This window comes from Schistocerca gregaria, chromosome X (assembly GCF_023897955.1).
Source record: "Schistocerca gregaria isolate iqSchGreg1 chromosome X, iqSchGreg1.2, whole genome shotgun sequence".
NCBI lineage: Eukaryota > Metazoa > Arthropoda > Insecta > Orthoptera > Acrididae > Schistocerca > Schistocerca gregaria.
This window is the reverse complement of record NC_064931.1, coordinates 45,195,118-45,214,159: the sequence shown is the minus strand read 5'-3', so window position 1 is coordinate 45,214,159 and position 19,042 is coordinate 45,195,118. Positions and strand designations below refer to the sequence as shown.

The window sequence follows — 19,042 nt, the reverse complement described above, 5'->3', positions numbered from 1 at the left end:
CAAAATCATTACAGCATAAGTTTCAAGTGGTTATCATTTGGTATTTAATAGTTCCAATCATAAAAATATAGTATCACTCTTAACATTATAATGCCATTACATTCAAACTTTTCAAAAAATTGGGAAAACTTGGGGGAGAAGTGTGTTCAGAGGATGAGTGGGGGGAAGGGGGGGGGGGGGGGGAGATAGAAATCAAACCAAGAAGATGCTATTTCAGTACATAAAAATGTCAAACTGTTGGAAAATCTAACAAATGTCATTTGAAGATAACTTACATTGTAGCTGTACTATATATTTTCACAAGAGTAAAAATAGGCCTAGGTCTCAATGAAAAAAGGAAGATTAGAACATAATGTACTGTCAGTTATGAGGAATGATGCACATGCTTGGACTGGACAAGGTCAAAGAAAGAAAACAACAACTCATTTTTCACTGGAAACATCCCAACATTCACCTTAAACAATTTTGCAAAACAATGTAAAACATAAATCTGAATGGATTGATGGGGAAGTCCTCACACATGAGAATCCTGTATGCTAAGCTCTCATCACCTCACTTGATCTATTGCTTATATATGAAGATTTTCTTTACAATTAATTATTGAGTAAACCAGTATCAAATATGTTTCACAGATTCTAAAGCAAACATTTTTGGTCAATCTGAAACTTTGTGCTGTAAAAAGTACTGAATTAACATGATTTCCGTTCATACTATTGAAACATACAAAAATGAGATCAGTGACTATCACTACACCATATTACATGGAGTGATGCAATAGGCATTAGTAGATGGGAAGAAGTAGAGAAAGAGCTGCAAGTAGTGTGTGGCTTGATGGAGTCAATACATTGTGGTGACAGAAGTCATGGGATAGTGAGATGCACATATACAGATGGCAGTAGTATCATGTACAGAAGGCATAAAAAGGCAGAGCATTGGCAGAGCTCTCATTTGTACTCAGGTGATTCATGTTAGGGAATTCAATATTCCACAATCCACAGTTCAAGAGTGTGCCACGAATACCACATTTCAGGCATTACCTCCCACCAAGGACAACACAGTGGCTGACGGTCTTCACTTAAAGACCACGAGCAGCGGCATTTGCGTAGAGTTGTCAGTGCTAATAGAAAAGCAACACTGCGTGGAATAACCACAGAAATCAATGTGGTACATGTGACGAACATATCTGTTAGGACAGTACAACAAAATCTGTTTAATTGGCTACAGCTGCAGACGACTGATGCCATTGCCTTTGCAAACAGCACAACATTGCCTGCAGTGCCTCTCCTGGGCTCGTGACTGTATAGGTTGGACCCAAGACAACTGAAAAACCATGGTATGGTCAGATGAGTCCCAGTTTTGGTTGGTAAAAGGTGGCTTTGAGGGTGGTGTAGACCCCATGAAGCCATGGATGCAAGTTGTCAACAATGCACTGTGCAAGCTGGTGGTAGCCCCATAATGGTGTGTGCTGTGTTTCCATGGAATGGACTGGGTCCTCTGGATGTTCAGCTCTTTCAGACCATTTGCAGCCATTCATGGACTTCATGTTTCCAAACAATTATGCAATTTTTATGGATGACATGCAGCATGTCACCAAGCCACAATTGTTGACGACTGCTTTGAAGAACAGTTTCGACATGGTTTGGCCATGCAGATCACCTGACATGAATCCCATCAAAAATTTATGAGACGTAATTGAGAGGTCAGTTCGTGCACAAAATCTTGCACTGGCAACACTTGTGCAATTATGGGTGGCTGTAGAGGCAGCATGGCTCCATATTTCTGCACGGGATTTCCAATGACTAGTTGAGTGTGTGCCACATCAATTTTCTGCACTATGCCAGGCAAAAGGAGGTCCAGCATGATATTAGGAGGTATCCCATAACTTTTGTCACTTCTGTGTAGTTCTGAGGAAAAGTAAAATAAAGAAAAGAAAATATGGCTCATTCTTTTTAATAACTTGGCAAATAAATGTAAATGATTAAATAACACAACATCTTAGGCATACAGTTCAATAAATTATTTTTTTGTAAAGTAATGATGATCTTGAACATACACATTCCAAATTACACCACTTGTAAAATTACAGGATAGCAATTACATCAGAAGTTCACTGTTTAGTGAAAAACATGGTTTGAATAAAATTTTTATCAAAGAGGTAACCACATCTAATCCTTGACAGAATTATATGTTACTAGCAGCTACCAGTGATGAATTTTGTACATTAAAGACTCCTCCAAAAAATTCCACACTTTTAGAGTCACCTACATTTATTTTCTTTTCTGCAGTTCTTACACCAACTAAACTAGGGGAATGCCTTTGATAATACAATACTGCTGCTAGCATATTCCATATGCTAAAGTTTGGCCATAGTACATTCGTAAAATATACACTGGAACTTGAGATCTGCGGAACAAGAAAAATCACTGTTAGTGGAAAATGTTGAAAAATACAATACATGAGAAATATCTTGAAACAACTATTTCAGAAAAATTCTTATTCGCCAAAAACACAAAAAGGTAGCAAAATTGGTTATTAACTTATCATATCAAATTTTTAACTGTCACACTTTGCATGAAGCTTACTTTCTTCTTTCCTTCAACTTTTGTCTTTTTCATTTTTTTCACATATTAATCTAAAGACTTTGTACAAGTTTAACATATTCCCGCACTATACACTATTGGCTTATATTTACACAGCTGACTTATACACAATCTTTATGAACACACCAAATTAATGTTGGAAGTCTCAACAACAAAGATACAGTGTTTCCTGTGGCTACAGTCTCATGTTTTGCTGAGGCAGCACAATACATCATCTTTTGTGTATATTTATTCCCTGGTTTCCACCTAAATGTGTTTTGCACCAGTTGTTTCTTTCATTTTACATTTTGCTGGCTTCCATTGTCAACTCCAATATCAGTACAAAGTGGGCAAATTCCTACTGTACTGCATTTGCACTACAAAAATAATTTTTTCCATTCCATAATTTTCAAGGCATGTGTAGTAGTATCAGGGCTAGGCTATCACACAAAAGAAAGTACATGGCTGATATGGAATTATTCTTTCTTTGTGATCTAGATACTGTGTGCCTCAGTCCCATATGCAATCTTAACCTGGCACATATAATTAACAAACTCCAACACCTACCTTGGGTTGATCATGTACTACCAACTGTGCAGCTCTAACTACATTCCAGTAGAGCCAATAGTTCCCTGAAAGATGATTTTCTTGTTATTTACTACAGCTTTTGACAAAAAATTTGTTTTTACTTGTATATCCTCATCTAGTTCTTCGTCATGTAAATGTATGCCAAGCACAGCATTTGTGGCCAGTGTGTGGTATGTGAAAGCCGTTTGTTATCTCCAAACACTAATAAAATCATGACAACAGTGATACCAGGTTCTGGCTGTAGGATGTGATTAGTCAAACTATTGTAAACATATTCTTGGGTCTTTTACATTGTAGTTTATGGATGTTATGCAAACGATAAGGATGGTGACCTATCACACTTCAATCTATTGCATTCTTACAGTTCAGTTAAACTGCTCCACTGATCCTAAGGAAATATTGAAGTGTTCTTGACAATTAGCCACTGCAAACACGATATCTAATCTGCTAATGTGAGGCAGTTGTTTCTATTCTACTGATAGTCAATGTGGAAATAAGAATAGACTATTAATTACTATCTGTTCAACAGGTTGTTGGACCTGTCAATGAAACAGCAAAAAGGAAGAGGAAGTCAAACCTAGCACAATTTGCCTCTAGACGAACTTGTTCAAATGGAAGGAGTGGGTAAAGACCACTCGAATAGATGATCGGATACAAGGTGTGGCCAGCCAGAAATAATATCTTACATCAGCTCCAATTATGATTGTAACTTGAGGTCTTTGTCAATATTTGCATGTGGTCTGGTGCTTAGCTTTGCCCAAAGACCTTTAAGTAATGTACATCCCTTGGAATACCTTTACAACCCTTATATTCAAGATGCCAGAACCTTCATTTTTGTGATATTCTTGGTTGCATATTTCTTGACATCAACAGATAAATTAACTGATATTGCTGAAAAGTCACTCAACTGCAAACTTTCAGCCTATCATTTCAATGGATAAAAATGTGTAAAGATGCTGAATTTATGTGGAACATGCCCCTTTTTGGGAACTGAAGCAGCATTCACCAATACACATCTTGGTGCAGGGATTGGCAACTGACTCCAACATAAACAAATGTACTGTGTTGCACATAAATAGTTATGAGGACCCATTACTGTCTGACTGCACAACTGCAGAACACTCACAGGAAGAAGTCACACCCATTAAACATCCAAGAGTATGCATATGGAGTGATTTAAAGTGGAACAACCACATATAACTAATGACAGGTGAGACAGATGCCACACTGATATTCACTCGAAGAATCCACATATACACGAGGTAGCGTAAAAACTCTCGTTCAACCTATACTTGAATATTGCTCATCAGTCTGGCATCCATATTACATACAATTGATAGAGGAAAGAGAGGAGATGGAAAGAACAGCAGTGTTTTTCATTATAGATTCATTTAATAAACACAGAAACATCATGGAGATGTTCATCCAACTCCAGTGGCAGAGGCTGCAAGTGGGAAGTTCTGCATCATGATGTGGTTTATTGCTAAAATTCTGAGATTGTGTGTTACTAGAAGAGTCAACCAATATTTCGCTTCCTCCTATGTACATTTTGTGAAAAGATCATGAACATAAAATCAGAGCCATTCAAGCTCACATGAGGGTTACCAACAATCTTCCTTCCTGAAACCATTTGAGACTGGAACGGAAATAGGAATAGCACCCTCTGTCACATACTGTAAGGTGTCTGGCAGACTAGAGATACAGATAAGACTACAACAGACTATTGTCGTCAAAGGGGATATTGTACTAGAGAACTATATTGGAAAAAAATATTATATGTGGAGAGTATGGTTCCTGCGTAATATCTTATTTAGTGTTGTTTTCCAGAACTGTACACTCTTCAAAGATGATAGTTCTGGCGTTTTAAGTCAAAAACTACTGTACAACATCTACAATTTTGTGCACTTCATTTCTAATTATGAAGATATTCTACCACGTAGTCACTGAAGAATCAGTTGACATCTAAAAAATGTGTTGTGGGGGTACAGTTTCATGATAGTTACCAAAAAACAACTATTTTGTAAATAAGAATAGCCTTCAAAGATCACACATTCTAACAGACGTGGCACAGCAAGTCATGCCTGCTTAGATGATAATGTAAGAGAAAACAAGCCTCCCTGCCCTCACAATCCTTCTATCACTTCTGTGATTTTACACACACTTATTGCAGCTGCAAGTGGAAAGGTGAGTATGATAATGTCCAAGAAATGTTTCACTCTTTTTACAAAGTGTTAAGGGAAAATTGTACAATGTAGCAACATTTTTTACCTTTCAAAAAATTTCCATTATATCCAGTCACTCTTCATCTACCAAAACTACACTTCATGTTATGCCTCTGTTACTCGAGTCGGGTATTAGTCTGGGTGCCAATGCCCTGAATAATTTGCATATGCAGGCAGACACAAGCCTTCCTCAATTGGGGAATGAGACATGCTGGTTTTATTTCACCAATATGACAGAGTAGTGTGGAAAGTCTTCTCCAAGCAAGAGAAAAATCTCCTCAAAGTACTGATTCAGATGTCAGCCCTCAAAAAATAATATACCAAAATACTTCTCACCAATCTTCTTTCTTTTACTGTGATATGTCTTCATGTCAGCTCATTAACAGCTTTGTCACAACTGGTCACAGTGTTAGCTCACTGACAGATACAGCAGGACATCATAGCAATATTACTGCTGTGTATTCCACACTTAGTGAATACAACTCACTGAACATATAGGAAATGAACAATGACCGAACACCATAAAAGTTTTACAAATTGTATGTGAAAGGACAAAGAGAAGGTTATATTTTCTACTAACCTGCCAGAGAAGGAAGTCGCTGAATCTCACTTCACCTGATGTTCTTATCAGTAAATCGGGGTCTGGGCTTCCGTTTGTATAAAGACACTCCCCAATCATCTTGTAGTCCACTTCACATGGCAATAACATCTCCTTTTCCACATTGGATACTATGTGCTTTACAGCTGCTGTCATTTCATCTCGAGCTAAACATGTGAAAAACTACAATCACAAACCTATCCCACCTACACAAATTTAAACAGTTTTTGTCAAAGACATTTCACTTCAAACACAGTGTTTTTAATGCATAATGGATTTCTGGAAATGATTCACAGCAACAATAAAATCTGAATTGCTGCGAATTCCCAACTATTTACAAATATTTCAACACATAGGCTACATGTTCCCAACATGAAATAAAGGAAGAACTGTACTGAGTCATTTGTGGTTGTTATGGAACACCAAAAGTAGATTTCAGAAAAAAGTAGAACACTGCAAGTAGTAACTACTGCATCTAAGAAAGAACATCCCAATGATTGTTCGAACTACTGAACCTTAGCAATGTTATCAAATCCTTAAAAATTCTATTATATAAGCTTAAAATAAACTACTGCCTAAGATAAAACCAATTTGGATTCAGAAAAGGCAAAGGAACAAAAGATGCTGAACTAGCGCATGTAATGTACGAAATCTGAAAGAAGAATCGAGTTGTACAGGAAAATGTACGCAACATCCACTAAAAATATATGAGGGAACTTATACAAGTAAGTTACACATTACTATGGCAGGCCAAGAAACTTTAACTGAATGCTGCACTACACTTCAGACACAGACACATGACACTATTATTCAACATAGTCACTAAGTCTCTGCAAGCAATGGTGAAAGCATTCTACCAATCGTTCAATTCCCCTCTGATTGAAATCCACCCCTTAGTCACAGAGTCATTTGTAACTGCTTCGTGAATGTCTTCATGCTGGAAAATCTGCGGTTGTTGCAAATCAGTTCCTCAATTGACTCGACATTGTCTGCTGTGATCGATGTTGATGGTCTTCCTCCTTGATCAGTATCACTCACGCCTGTGTGGCACTGGTCAAACTGTCTGCACCATTTCACAATGGCTGGGTGCAACATTGCATTTGGTCCACATACTGTCAGAATTGAAGGTGAACCTATGAGCAATTTAGACTCTTGGCCACAAGAATCACACTGTCCCATGTACTTCAATTTTGGAGTTTGTTTTCAGTTGTCACACAATTTCAATTGCACACTGTGATGCTCCCGTTATCCGTAATGCAGCAGAACTGTATCGGCAGGAAATCCGGAACATGTACTCCTGCAATGGTCTTAGCGAGGGACTTTATGAAGAAGGATTTTTCTGAAAGATAACATCATTCTCGATGTGGTTTATGTGCCTACAGATGACTCAGCACCTTAACTATTCAATGAGGGTTTCTTGTACAAATTGCAAACAACCAATCACCTGCAAACTGGAAGAATTGCAGGGTGTATATGTGGACAAGGAAAAAAAATTCCTTGATTTCTCCCGGATTTCCCGGTTAAAAATACACTTTATCCCGGGTGAAAACATACTTTTTCCCTGTTAACTGACAGTATATTTTCTCTCGGAACTTTATAACTTATAAGCCCTTTGAATGATTATGGTTTTTACATGGGAGAAGAATTCCCAAAGCTTTAGAAAACTAAACACGAAGAAAAACATGCATTTTGGAAAGATGTTTGATGTGCAGCAACATGTACGCTGCATATTTTCGTATTACGAAAGTATAAATTCGAATTCCACCACACACCGTATGTTACTTTCCGAAGCATTGAAATCGAGCTGCGATGCGCTTTTTTAAGCTAATCTTAGCTCATGTCACGTGATCTCGCCAGCCGATGACAGCAGGTATTCAGAGCTTAGGACACATGATGTAGTCAGCCAATAGCAACATCACTGTTAAGTAGCGCGAACGCACAAACAGAAAAAGTTAATGGTTTAAATTAATATACATAGTGTTGCTACATGAAACGCAAAGCTTTCACATATAATATTGGTCTGTAAGATTAATATGCTGCAAGAGAAGCTAAGCTTTCACATACAATGTTGGTCTTTTATGCGCGTATTACAATTTAAGATATATCACACAAATGTCCCCGTAAAATTTTTAATAACGACATAAATGTCTGATCTTCTGGGCTCGAAATTCATCTAAATGGCTCATCATCAAAGAGTTGATTTTTAAATGAGAGTCAAACACTCTGCGATTTAAGAAATTCATCGTACATTATCGCACATAGCTCCGTTGTAACTGCCAGAATGGTACTTCGATGGTAACACTTTCAAACCACCATTTGGAATATTATCCCGTGACCTGTTAGAAATAAGTTTGTTTCCGCCGTTTGCCAGAGAGCGCCAGATGACAGGCGTCACCACGCTTGTGCAGCTACAATGTTGTAGGGAGCCCGTATGTTCGTATGTGTAAAACATTAAAAGATCGTACATTATGTCATAGAAGAAACAAGACATCAGAGGATACTCCAAGAGCATGGAAATTTCGAGACCCATACTAAAATGTGCACATTCGTATGTTCATATTCCCAGTTAAGTAGGCCACAACCTGGTATTAAGCTTTTCAATGTGGTTTACGGGATGTAAATTTTCCTGGAGTACCAGTACTGTGTTATCTCATGTTTGGTTCTGTATTATGGCATAATGCCATAAGCACTAAAAGTTGAAAACATGCACTTGAAATGCAGCGAACAGGGTGTGGAGTTAAACACTTTCTTTCAAACATATTTTCTGCCTCAGCAGAAAATATTAATATAAGAAGATTTCTACAGCAAACCGACAAAAATAATTTCATTGTTCTGCAAGGCAATTAATGCTCGACTGTCAGAAAGGTGGAAATCAGAAATCTGTTTTGTTTTCATTTGACGTGAGAGCAGTAAATGAAGAGGAAACAGCAAAATCACTAAATGTAAACACGGGTCACGTGGAGACTACCAACTTCCCCACTATAAATAGACTGCTCTGCGCATCATCCCTGGATCTATGATATTTCCTAACCGGTGCAATACTCCGCCACTCCCTTGAGTGTTTGAGATAAGATGTCAAAAAAAAAAAGAAAAAAAAAAAATTGAATTTTCAAAAAATGTTCATTTTGTAGCGGACATCTTTCTGAAGAGAGTGATGCATAAAACGTGTGTTCGAGGAAATGTAAGACATGTTATTTGGTCGTATGTGTGCCAAAGGGCAGTGCCTCGCCTCCTTACACAGCATTCTTCTATCACACATCACTATACTTCGCTCTGTGGAATTGAAACATGTATATTTTGTAATGGATGCAATCAAACCATATTCAGGACAGTGGAAATTAAAATGTCCCCTGGTGCCTCTCCTGCTTACAATCGGCCGGTTTGACGTCCCGTCCCTCTTTCTTTTAAGGAAAAAAAAATTCTTCAGAAAATTAGCACTCTTTATTCCCTATCAGCTAACAACTTGCTGCTTTGTGTGACATAAAATTAAATATAGGATACATAAACCCAGTAAAGACAAGAGACAAGCAAGACAATACACATTTCTTCAATCCTTAGCTCCTAGAACTTTTTTTCACTCTAATCGTGCTACAGCTTTACATGGCGTGCTTTCCTTTCTGCGAAGGAATCTATTACCTCATCAAAGTTCGTCAAAAGTTTTGAAAAGTTGAAATGTCGTTGTCTAATACTGAAAAAGCTGTTAATGCAAATAGGACCCAAGACGTGTAGTTTCCCGATCTGATTACACCTATTTTGTCACTCTCTTCGAGATAAAACAAAGTAGGCCTGTCTAATACTGCAACAATTATAACACACACCCAATAAACGAGACTGTTTTGGCACATACGGTCTTTTTTGTAACGACAGATTATAATTCACAAAGTACTAATATCAAATGCCTATTAGGCTTACTACAAGCGAAAAGCCTTACATTAGGAAATAGTTTCACACTTCATTCATATGCTCCAGTTTCTCAAGTAGAGATCGGAAAGTAGCAGTATGAAATTTTTATACAAACTTGGAATCTTCATATTGTTCCATAATTTGTTTAATGTCATCATTTCTTCTCCTTCCTCGTTCTAAGAAACGGTCTTGCTATCACTAATTCTGTAACTATTCCTGCCAATGTCAAAGCTTATTCACAGGTTAACTCCACTAACTCTGCCAGAATCACAGGTTTAGTTATCCCGCGATTATTCTCCGGTTAGGCGTTGCTACATGTTCGTACAATGCGTTTTCCGCACTTCTTCCAGAATAGAATTTAAAGCAGCTGCTAGCCGGGGACTGTACAACTGGCCCTTACCAGTATAGCGATCTGGCCAAAAATTTTCTGTCAAGGTTTCATTTTCTTGGATACACCGAGAAGGTAATACATAATCTTTCTTACCTGTGATTTGTTTATTTCCACTCCTGTAGTCTGAATCTATGGATTTAGCTAGTAATTATAACAACACTCATCATTCGCAAACCCAATTAACCACCCAATCAGAAAGTGGTTGGCATTCATCCTTTCGGCCCTACTCCACTCAGCTCGTATAGCCCCTTGCGTCTGTAGGAAAGTTTGTTTCTACATGTGAAGAGGATTCCCCTGACAGAGACATCATGTACACTATGCACGCATTCACAAATCAACTTATGATTCTTTCAGAAATCAACTTAGAATGTGTTCAAAAATTGACAGGGATGCGTTTCAAAGTCAAATGAATAATCGCTAGACTAACGTGCGCTGGATGCTAGTCGCTTTGTGAAACAAGGTTTTTTCCGCTCAATAGTATGAATTTACCCCCCCCCCCCCCCCCCCCTAGAACTGGGCCTCCTGCGCATGCAAGTATCTGGCAGCTTGGTCACTCCAGTAAAATTTTTCGCGGTAGCATCTAGCTGCTTGTTGTGACTGCTTACACAGCCAACAGCAACAATTCTGTAGCCAGAAGCAGGAGAAGGTATTACTCAACTGCGCATGCACGTGATCCCGCTCGTAACTGCTTAAACCGATCTAATGTAAAAAGTTGTGACGTCACACTCATCGGAGGCAATTTGTTGTTACGGAACATTGCATAGTCTTCCTAAAGCCTTTGACACATTGTGCTGTTGGCAGACACTTGTATGAGCACTGTTTTGTTGCTGTATAGGGCGCATTTCCTTTGCAATTTAAGTTGCATTTTCGTCCCCACCGCCCCCTATCGTTCATGTTTTGCTGCAGTATTATTCTGAAGTAGTGGGATAAAGTAATATCCTTTGTTAGAGTATCGGTTCTTGCCAGTCAAAATTACAAAAATTTAACTGAAAACAAAAACAATGAAAAATTCCTCGGTTTTTCCCAGTTTTCTCCTGGATGCCTCCACGTACAATGACTACAGTGAGCCAACCATTACCATGTGAGAATGTATTGTTAATGTCAATACTAAAAGCCGCGCAGAGGCTCATTCGCACTGCTGCTGCTGCAGAGGCAACTGCTTTGAATGCCACCACGATGCCTTACAGGGGAAATCGTCGCCATTCTAAACAGACAGTCTATGAAACCATCGAGAACATCGAGTTCGCCACAACAGCGGGTGACAAGAAGAATTGCATTCCATTGAAGAGTGTTGCTGCTACTGCACTTGTCGACGGACCTTGTGTTTTCTGTGGTTGTAGACTTAATTTTAGTGTTGACATTAACAATACATTCTCACATGGTAATGGTTGGCTCACTGTAGCCATTGTGCGTGGATGCACAGGAGTACCTAGTGTTGGTGGACTTGAAAGTTTTGTCGATAGAGACATTATTGCCTATCGTACCTACCATATGGCAGAACTTTTAAATAAAGACTTTGGTAAATCAGCTTACCTGTCCTCTTCTGCATTGTCTTTGTATACTTTTAATAAGAGAAAAATTTCTGTAAATGAGTCTGTACTCATTTGGGTTAAAGGTTGTCCTGGGTCATATACACCCTGAATTATTAAAACCTCTTCACCATGGTTTCCTAAGTCATCTTCAGAAGGACAAAGACAACAGGCAACTGGATTACAAGTTGTGGGAGGGTTACATTAAAATATGGTTGGTTGGTGTGGAGTGAAAGTGACCAAACTGCAATGCCATCAGTCCCTTCATCCGTTATGTGGAAAACCAGGAGTGGTCACCAAAGGAAGGAGGCAGAAGGCAACTACTGGAAAGCCTAAGTGTAACAAACAAACAAACACACACACACACACACACACACACACACACACACACACACACACACACAAATCAGAGAGATAAAAGCCCAGAAAAAAGACAGCACAGACTAGTCATTGACAGATCAGCAAAGACAAGGCATTAAAGCTGAGGAATGAAAAAGAATAAAGAGAATAAAAAGGTGAGAAGGCTAGAGGCCAGGCTGGGTCACTGAGCAGAGCCGCCAAGGAAGCTGAAGGAGAATGAGTGATGGGGGAAAGGGGTGCCCCACAACTGCTCAGGTAATCAATGAGGCCAAAAAGCCAAACCTTCCAGGGATGAACAGAAACCACCTTCATGTGTAAAACGTAACACCAGTTCAGCCACTTTAGCGTCATCTGCTAGCAACAGTGGTAGCATGTCAGAAAGATTAAGATGCCGCCTCAAAGCAGCCAAATTAGGGCAATCTATGAGTAAGTGGGCCACCATCAGGCGGTTCTGCATTGGCAGTGAAGGGGATCCTCACATTGGAGAATGAGGCCATTGGTCGGCCAAGTGCGGCCAATACTGAGCTGACAGAGGATGCTGGATTCCCTGTGAGAAACACGCAGGGGAGACTGCCACGTGGTCATGGTCTTGTCAATTGTCCTCAGTTTCTTTGGGGAGAGCAGGGCAGACTATTCTGAGTTCCAGACTTCCAGCAATCAACGGTGTATAAACAACCAAAGGTTGGGACCCCCATTTCCAGAACTGGCATCCTGGTGGCCAGCTTGGCCATCCGGTCAGCTCGTTCACTTCCCAAAATCCCAACACGACCAGGAGCCCAGACAATAATGACTCGTCATCCAGCTTGAAGGAGGTCAGAGACAAGATCCTGGATAGCTGTAACAATTGGGTGAGCAGAGTACCACTGGTCTATAGGCTGAAGGCTATGGTTGGTTTGACTGGTCTATAGCCTGAAGGCTATGGTTGGTTGGTTTGGAGTGAAAGTGACCAAACTGCAATGCCATCAGTCCCTTATGCAGTTATAACAAAGTAGGATACTCTTGCCAGTGCAAGAATGATCATATGTATGGGCTAGTTTAATGACCATCAATTCAGCAGTGAAGACACTGAAGCTGTCTAGCAGAGAGTGGAGTTCACTGCACCATGCATGTGTGTATGCAAAGCCTGTTCTGTCGATAAATGCCACTTCCGAACCTGAATATTTCTCAGGGACAGCCAAGAACTGGCAGTGAACAATTGTGGGATCAACAAAATCTTTTGGACTAAAGGATACTTCGAGGCAAATCCAACGTCGGGGCACAAGCCATCAGTGAAGATGCTATGTCTCCCTGACCAGAGGAAATGGTAGAGGAAGTTTCAGTTACAAACAGAGACACTTTAGGTGCACAGCAATTGTTAAACCCAGTTCTGGGTCACTGTTGTGTTAGGTGGAACTCCCTTTCAGGGAAAAGGACATGATGTCCGAGATGTTCAGGGAAACTAAGAGATAGCATATAGCGTAATTCAGCAGTTGCTGTTGGCACTTGATATGTAATGGAGCGACTCTAGCCTTGACAAGTAGGCTATTTACAGTGCTAGTTTGGAAAGCTCCTGTCACAATTTAGACCCCACAATGATGAATGGGGTCCGGTATCTTCAATGCTGTGGGTGATGCTGAACCAACGGAAGACTCCCATAATCAAGACGGTACAGAATCTGGGCTTTGTAGGGCCACAAAAGGGTACAGCAATCTGCACTCCACCTAGTGTAACTGAGGCAGTGAAGTGCATTGAGGTTGCGGTTTTGTTTTGTTTTGCTTTAGGGCTCAAGAAACAACTGGGGTCATACGCACCCAAGTCAAAACTATAAAACATGAAGACAGAGAGGAGTTAAAAAACGACTATATGTCAGTCCTACTGATATAATAGATGACAAATGGGCATTCCATCAGGAAGTGGTGGACAGTTGAAACTTGGGCACAATGTGGACAAGGTGGTGGGGTAGCACCACTTATCAAATGACGATGGCTAAAAAAGCAGTGCCTGATACACAGCAGAGTCAAAATAACCACCTCCCAGTGGGAGGGCTGAGAGAAGGTCATCCAAGCCGATGGGAGAGGCTTAGTAATCCTGAGCTTATTCCCATGAAGGAAAGACCATTTGCCATGTCAAAGGGACACCCCAACTCCTAACAGACAGCAACAAAGAGACCATCGGAGGGAACAGAGGAACTCGCAGGTTGATGTACAAGGACTGCAGCCTTGGCAGCAGTGTCAGCAACCTCATTTCCTGGCAGACCGACGTGATCAGGAACCCACAGAAGCATCACACTAGCTAGACCAAGGGTGAGTAAGTGACAGTTTTCCTGGCCCACTGCACTAAGGGATGGGCAGTGTACAGCACACACAGACTTTGAAGAGTACTTAATGAGTCTGAGCAGATGACACAACTGAAAAGGCTGTGTCACCGGATGTACTCCGTGGCCTGATATAAGGCGATGAGCTCGGCTGTAAATACTGAGGAGTGTGCCGGAAGCCGATATCGAAAGACATGGGTGACAATGACGAAGGCACACCTAAGAAGTACTATCACGAAGTTCCATGCAAAGGTCATGAAACTGAAGGCGACAGACTGAGGCTGGAGTAATGTCCTTAGGAAGCAAATGAAGGCCAAGCTCAACACTGGCCATTTCACAAAACCGAGGTGGTGAAGGGTTCACACCCACCAGAAAAGGTGCAGGTAGTGTGCAGTTAAGCCGCCAGAGCAAGTGCCGTTTGACTCCAGGAGGCAACAGAGAAGAAGGACGAGCCCCATACTGATGATCAAAGGAATCATCACAGAAGGAGGCATAGGATTTGTGGCCATGCATGGCAGACAAATGGCTCGCATACCTGCCGAGGAGAAAGTCACGGCGGTAGGACAGGGGTAGTTCAGCAGTTTCAGCGTACAGACTCTCAACTGGGCTGGTGTAAAAGACACCCGTGGCCAAATGGATGCCACAATGGTGGATAGTGTTGAGACAGCAGACGTTTAAACGAAGCACCCACAGTTGAGTTTCGAATGGACAAGGGACTGGTACGGACGGAGGAGGATCGTTTGTACTCCCAGGAAGTACCATTGAGGACAGGTAGGACATTGAACAGCAGGCTGCCAGGTAAGATACACGGGAGGACCAAGAGAGTTTCCTATCGAGCAGGAGTCCCAGGAATTTCATAGTTTCAACAAACAGAAGGGCAACAGGCCCCAGATGTAAAAATGGTGGGAGAAACCACTTGCGACACCAGAAATTCATACAGATGGTTTTGTCCGTGGAAAAGCAAATGCCACTGTCGATGCTCCAGGAGTAAAGACTATCAAAACAGGGTTGAAAATGCCGCTCAATGAGACAGGTCCATTGAAAACTGCAATAGATGGCAAAATCATGAACAAAAAGGGAGCCAGAGATGCCCAGTGGGAGACAGGATATTATAGGGTTAATGGCGATAGCAAAGAGGACGACACTCAGGACGGAACCCTGTGGCACACCATTTTCCTGTATGAAGGTGTCGGACAAGGCAGAACCCACATGCACCTTCAAAACTCGATCTTGTGCCTGAAGGAAACAGGGCAGGCAGCCACGGAAGCCGTACATGTAAAGAGTATGGAGGATACCAGTTCTCCAGCACATTTCTTAGGCGTTCTGCAAATAGGAAAACATGGCCACAGTCTGGGATTTCTGCAGAAAACCATTCATGCCATGAGTGGACAAAGTAACTAGATGGTCAACTGCAGAATGCTGTGCTCGAAATTGACACTGTGGATTTGTCAGTAAATGGGGAGACTCAAGCAACCACACCAGCCAGGCATGAATCATACATTCCATCACCTTGCAAACGCAGCTGATAAGAGAGATGTGGCAGTAGCTAGAAGAAAGGTTTTTGTCCTTACCGAGCTTAGGTGTAGGAATGGTGACGGCTTCACACCAGTGTCCAGGAAATGTGCCCTCTGCCCAGATGTGGTTGTACATATTAAGCAGAAAGTGCTTGCCTGCAAGAGAAAGGTGTTGCAACATCTGAATGTGGACGGTGTCCGGCCCTGGGGCAGAGGATCGGGATGAACTGAGAGCATGATTGAGCTCCCTCATAGTAAAGGTGGCATTGTAGCACTCATTACTCGGAAAAGAGACGGGTATCACCCGAGCCTCCTCTGCTCGTTTCCAATAGAGGAAGGCAGGGTGATAGTGGAAAGAGCTCAACATTTCCGCAAAATGGTGGCCCAAGGTGTTGGAGATAACAATACGGTCCACGATAACGACGTCTGCCACTGAGACCAGAAATGGGTGAAAGGATCTCGGACCCATAGAGCTGTCGGAGGTCGGCCCACGTGACAGAGGAAGGGGTGAAACTGTTAAAAGAACTACTGAATGAAATCCAGCTAGCCTGTTTGCTATCCTGAAGAACACGATTACATTTGGCATGCATCTGTTTATAATGAATGCAAATTGCCATCGTGGATGATGGTTAAAAACGTGGAGAGCATATCTCTGCGTGCGAACTGCATCGCGGCATGCCTCAGTCCACCAATGGACTGGGACACGACGTGGTAAAGAGGAAGTGTGAGGAATGGAACATTCTGCAGCAGTAAGGATAATGTTGGTGAGACAATCCACCCGGTTGTCACAACTGGGGAAATCTTGTTCTTTGAAGGTCGTCAGGAAGGAGTAAAGCTGCCAGTCAGCCTTAGGAAGCTGCCATTTGCGTGTGCACACAGATGGGGTAGGAGTCAGCAAACGGATAGCACACGGGGAATGGTCGCTCGATTAGGTGTCAGAAAGAATAGAACATTCAAGATGAGGGGCAAGCTGGGCAGTGCAAAAAGAAGGTCCAAATGGGAATAGGTGTGCAAGGAGTCGCAAAGGAAATTGAGTGCGCCAATGTTAAGGCAGAGGAGGTTAAGTTGGTTAAGAAGGTCAGCCAAGAGGGCACCTCTCCGACAGGTCCTGGGACAAGCCCAAAGGGGATGATGTGCATTAAAGTCGCCAAGTAACAAAAACAGGAGGTAGCTGCCCAATAATCTGAAGGAAGTCTGTCCTGGTGACATCGAATGATGGAGGGACATAAATGGTACAGAGGGAAAATGTCAGGTGGGGAGGGAAAAGGTGAACTCCAACAGCATGAAGATTGGTGGTCAGCACGACGCCCCCATGAGAAGGAATGCCGACCTCGGGGAAGGTCAAAAAATGAATCGGTAAGAAATGTGAAAGCTTAAAGTGGTCATGAGGACGTAATTTCATTTCCTGAAGGCAGAGTACAAGGGGATGCTGTGATGCTAAAAGCAGCCATAAATCCTCTTTGAGGGACCAAAGGCTACGAACATTACATTGGAGGAGAGTCATGACGAGGAAGAGATGTAGGGGTGTCACCTCGGCAGCTGCCAAGTGACAGCTGGGGAAGAGTTGCTACTACAGGGCACAGAAGCAGAAGGATCCTGCTTCACAGGGTGTGCAAAAGCATCAGCTTGCTTGTGTGGTCAGTCTGTGGAGTCCAACACTGAAACGGTTGTTGGTGCGCTCCGCCAACACAGAGGCCGCCCAGGCTAATGTATCATGTAGCAACGCCATCGAAGAGGATCTTCAAGTTGGCGAAGGAGAAGACCATTTGCTTTGGTAGACTTCTTTGAGCCTTTCCAGTTAGAGGAAGTCTCAAGCATTGTTTGGCTGGAGGGATGGAGGAAGTCTTCACAGGAGTACTTCTCCTGTCCTTTCCAGCCTACCAGTTGTGTAGGTAGTGGCTTCGCCCCCTGAGGTGAGAGTTTGACGGCTTGTTGCACAGCTGGACGGAGGGATCGCGAAGCTACCTTGACACTGGGCAATTTCACAACCTCAGAGCTGAATTGGAGGTTGCATGTCTATGTGGCCATATCCTTCATGGAATGAGGGGTAACAAGAACAGAACTATAGGTGCCAGACAGGAGAACACAGGGTTTGTGACTAGAGGTAGCTTAAGAGATACTGGGTAAGGCACTTTTTTCTTTGGCCGAATCTCTTGAACAGCTCGCTCATCAAGATACACCAGACAATCCTGAGAGGAGGCAGCATGACTGCCATTGCAGTTGATACAGTGGGAAAGAAGGTGGACAATTGCCCTCATGTGCATCCCTACCACAGGTGACAGATTTGGCTGAGTGTCGACAAGAACATTCTAGTGTGGTTGAAATGACACTGGTAGCAGCGCATTGGGTTCGGAATGTACTGTTGGACTGTGATAATTTCACAGCCTGCTTTGAGCTTGGCCGGAAGCACCACTATCAAAGGTGAGAAAGATTGTGTGGGTGGGCACTAAGGAGGAATCTTCCTTTTTCATTACATGATGGATGGCAGTGAAATCCTGACCAGAGGGGTAAGATTGGATTTCGGCCTCCATTACACCATCAAGCAGCCTGATGTAAATTACACCACGGGAAGAATTCAAAGTTCTATGCGCCTCGATACGAACAGGGTAACCGTGGAGAAGCGAGGCAGCAAGCAGTTGTTGTGATTGAGAATGAAAAGTGGTCTCCAAAAGCAAAGTGCCATTCTGGTCTCCAAAAGCAAAGTGTCATTCTGTAAATCAGGATTTCACAAGGCCAGTAATTGCATCAACACCTTTCTGAATAATAAATGGATTTACCATGGTGAAGGACTGACCGTCTTCAGTATGTGAGGCCACGAGGAACCGTGATTCAGTGGGAAGGATCTTCGAATCATTAGCCTCATTCCATTTAAGTTTTGTAGACGTTAAGTGGAAAGACGATTGACTCATCATGAGGAAATCCCCCACAATTTCCAGCATCTCCGATGGCATGCTCCTTCCAACTGGGGGCCCCCTCCAGATGGCGGCACACCTGCCTTAGGTGATTGTTCACACCTCAGGTCACACCTCACAAACACCTGACAAAGGGGACCAATTGGCAATTTG

General features: G+C 42.0%; 1 protein-coding gene across 3 annotated transcripts in view; it reads right to left on the bottom strand.

The window, feature by feature from the left end:
* Positions 1-1,934: 1,934 nt before the first annotated feature.
* The window catches only part of LOC126298987 (dehydrodolichyl diphosphate synthase complex subunit DHDDS), a 52,994-nt gene continuing 35,886 nt past the window's right edge, over positions 1,935-19,042 (bottom strand). For all 3 annotated transcript variants that reach the window (XM_049990610.1, XM_049990609.1, XM_049990608.1), the window contains exons 6-7: positions 5,970-6,154; positions 1,935-2,403 (exon numbers count right to left, since the gene is read on the bottom strand). In XM_049990610.1, coding sequence (XP_049846567.1) covers positions 2,182-2,403; positions 5,970-6,154 — 407 coding nt within the window. In that variant the 3' untranslated portion in view covers positions 1,935-2,181. The remainder of the gene's footprint in view (positions 2,404-5,969; positions 6,155-19,042) is intronic.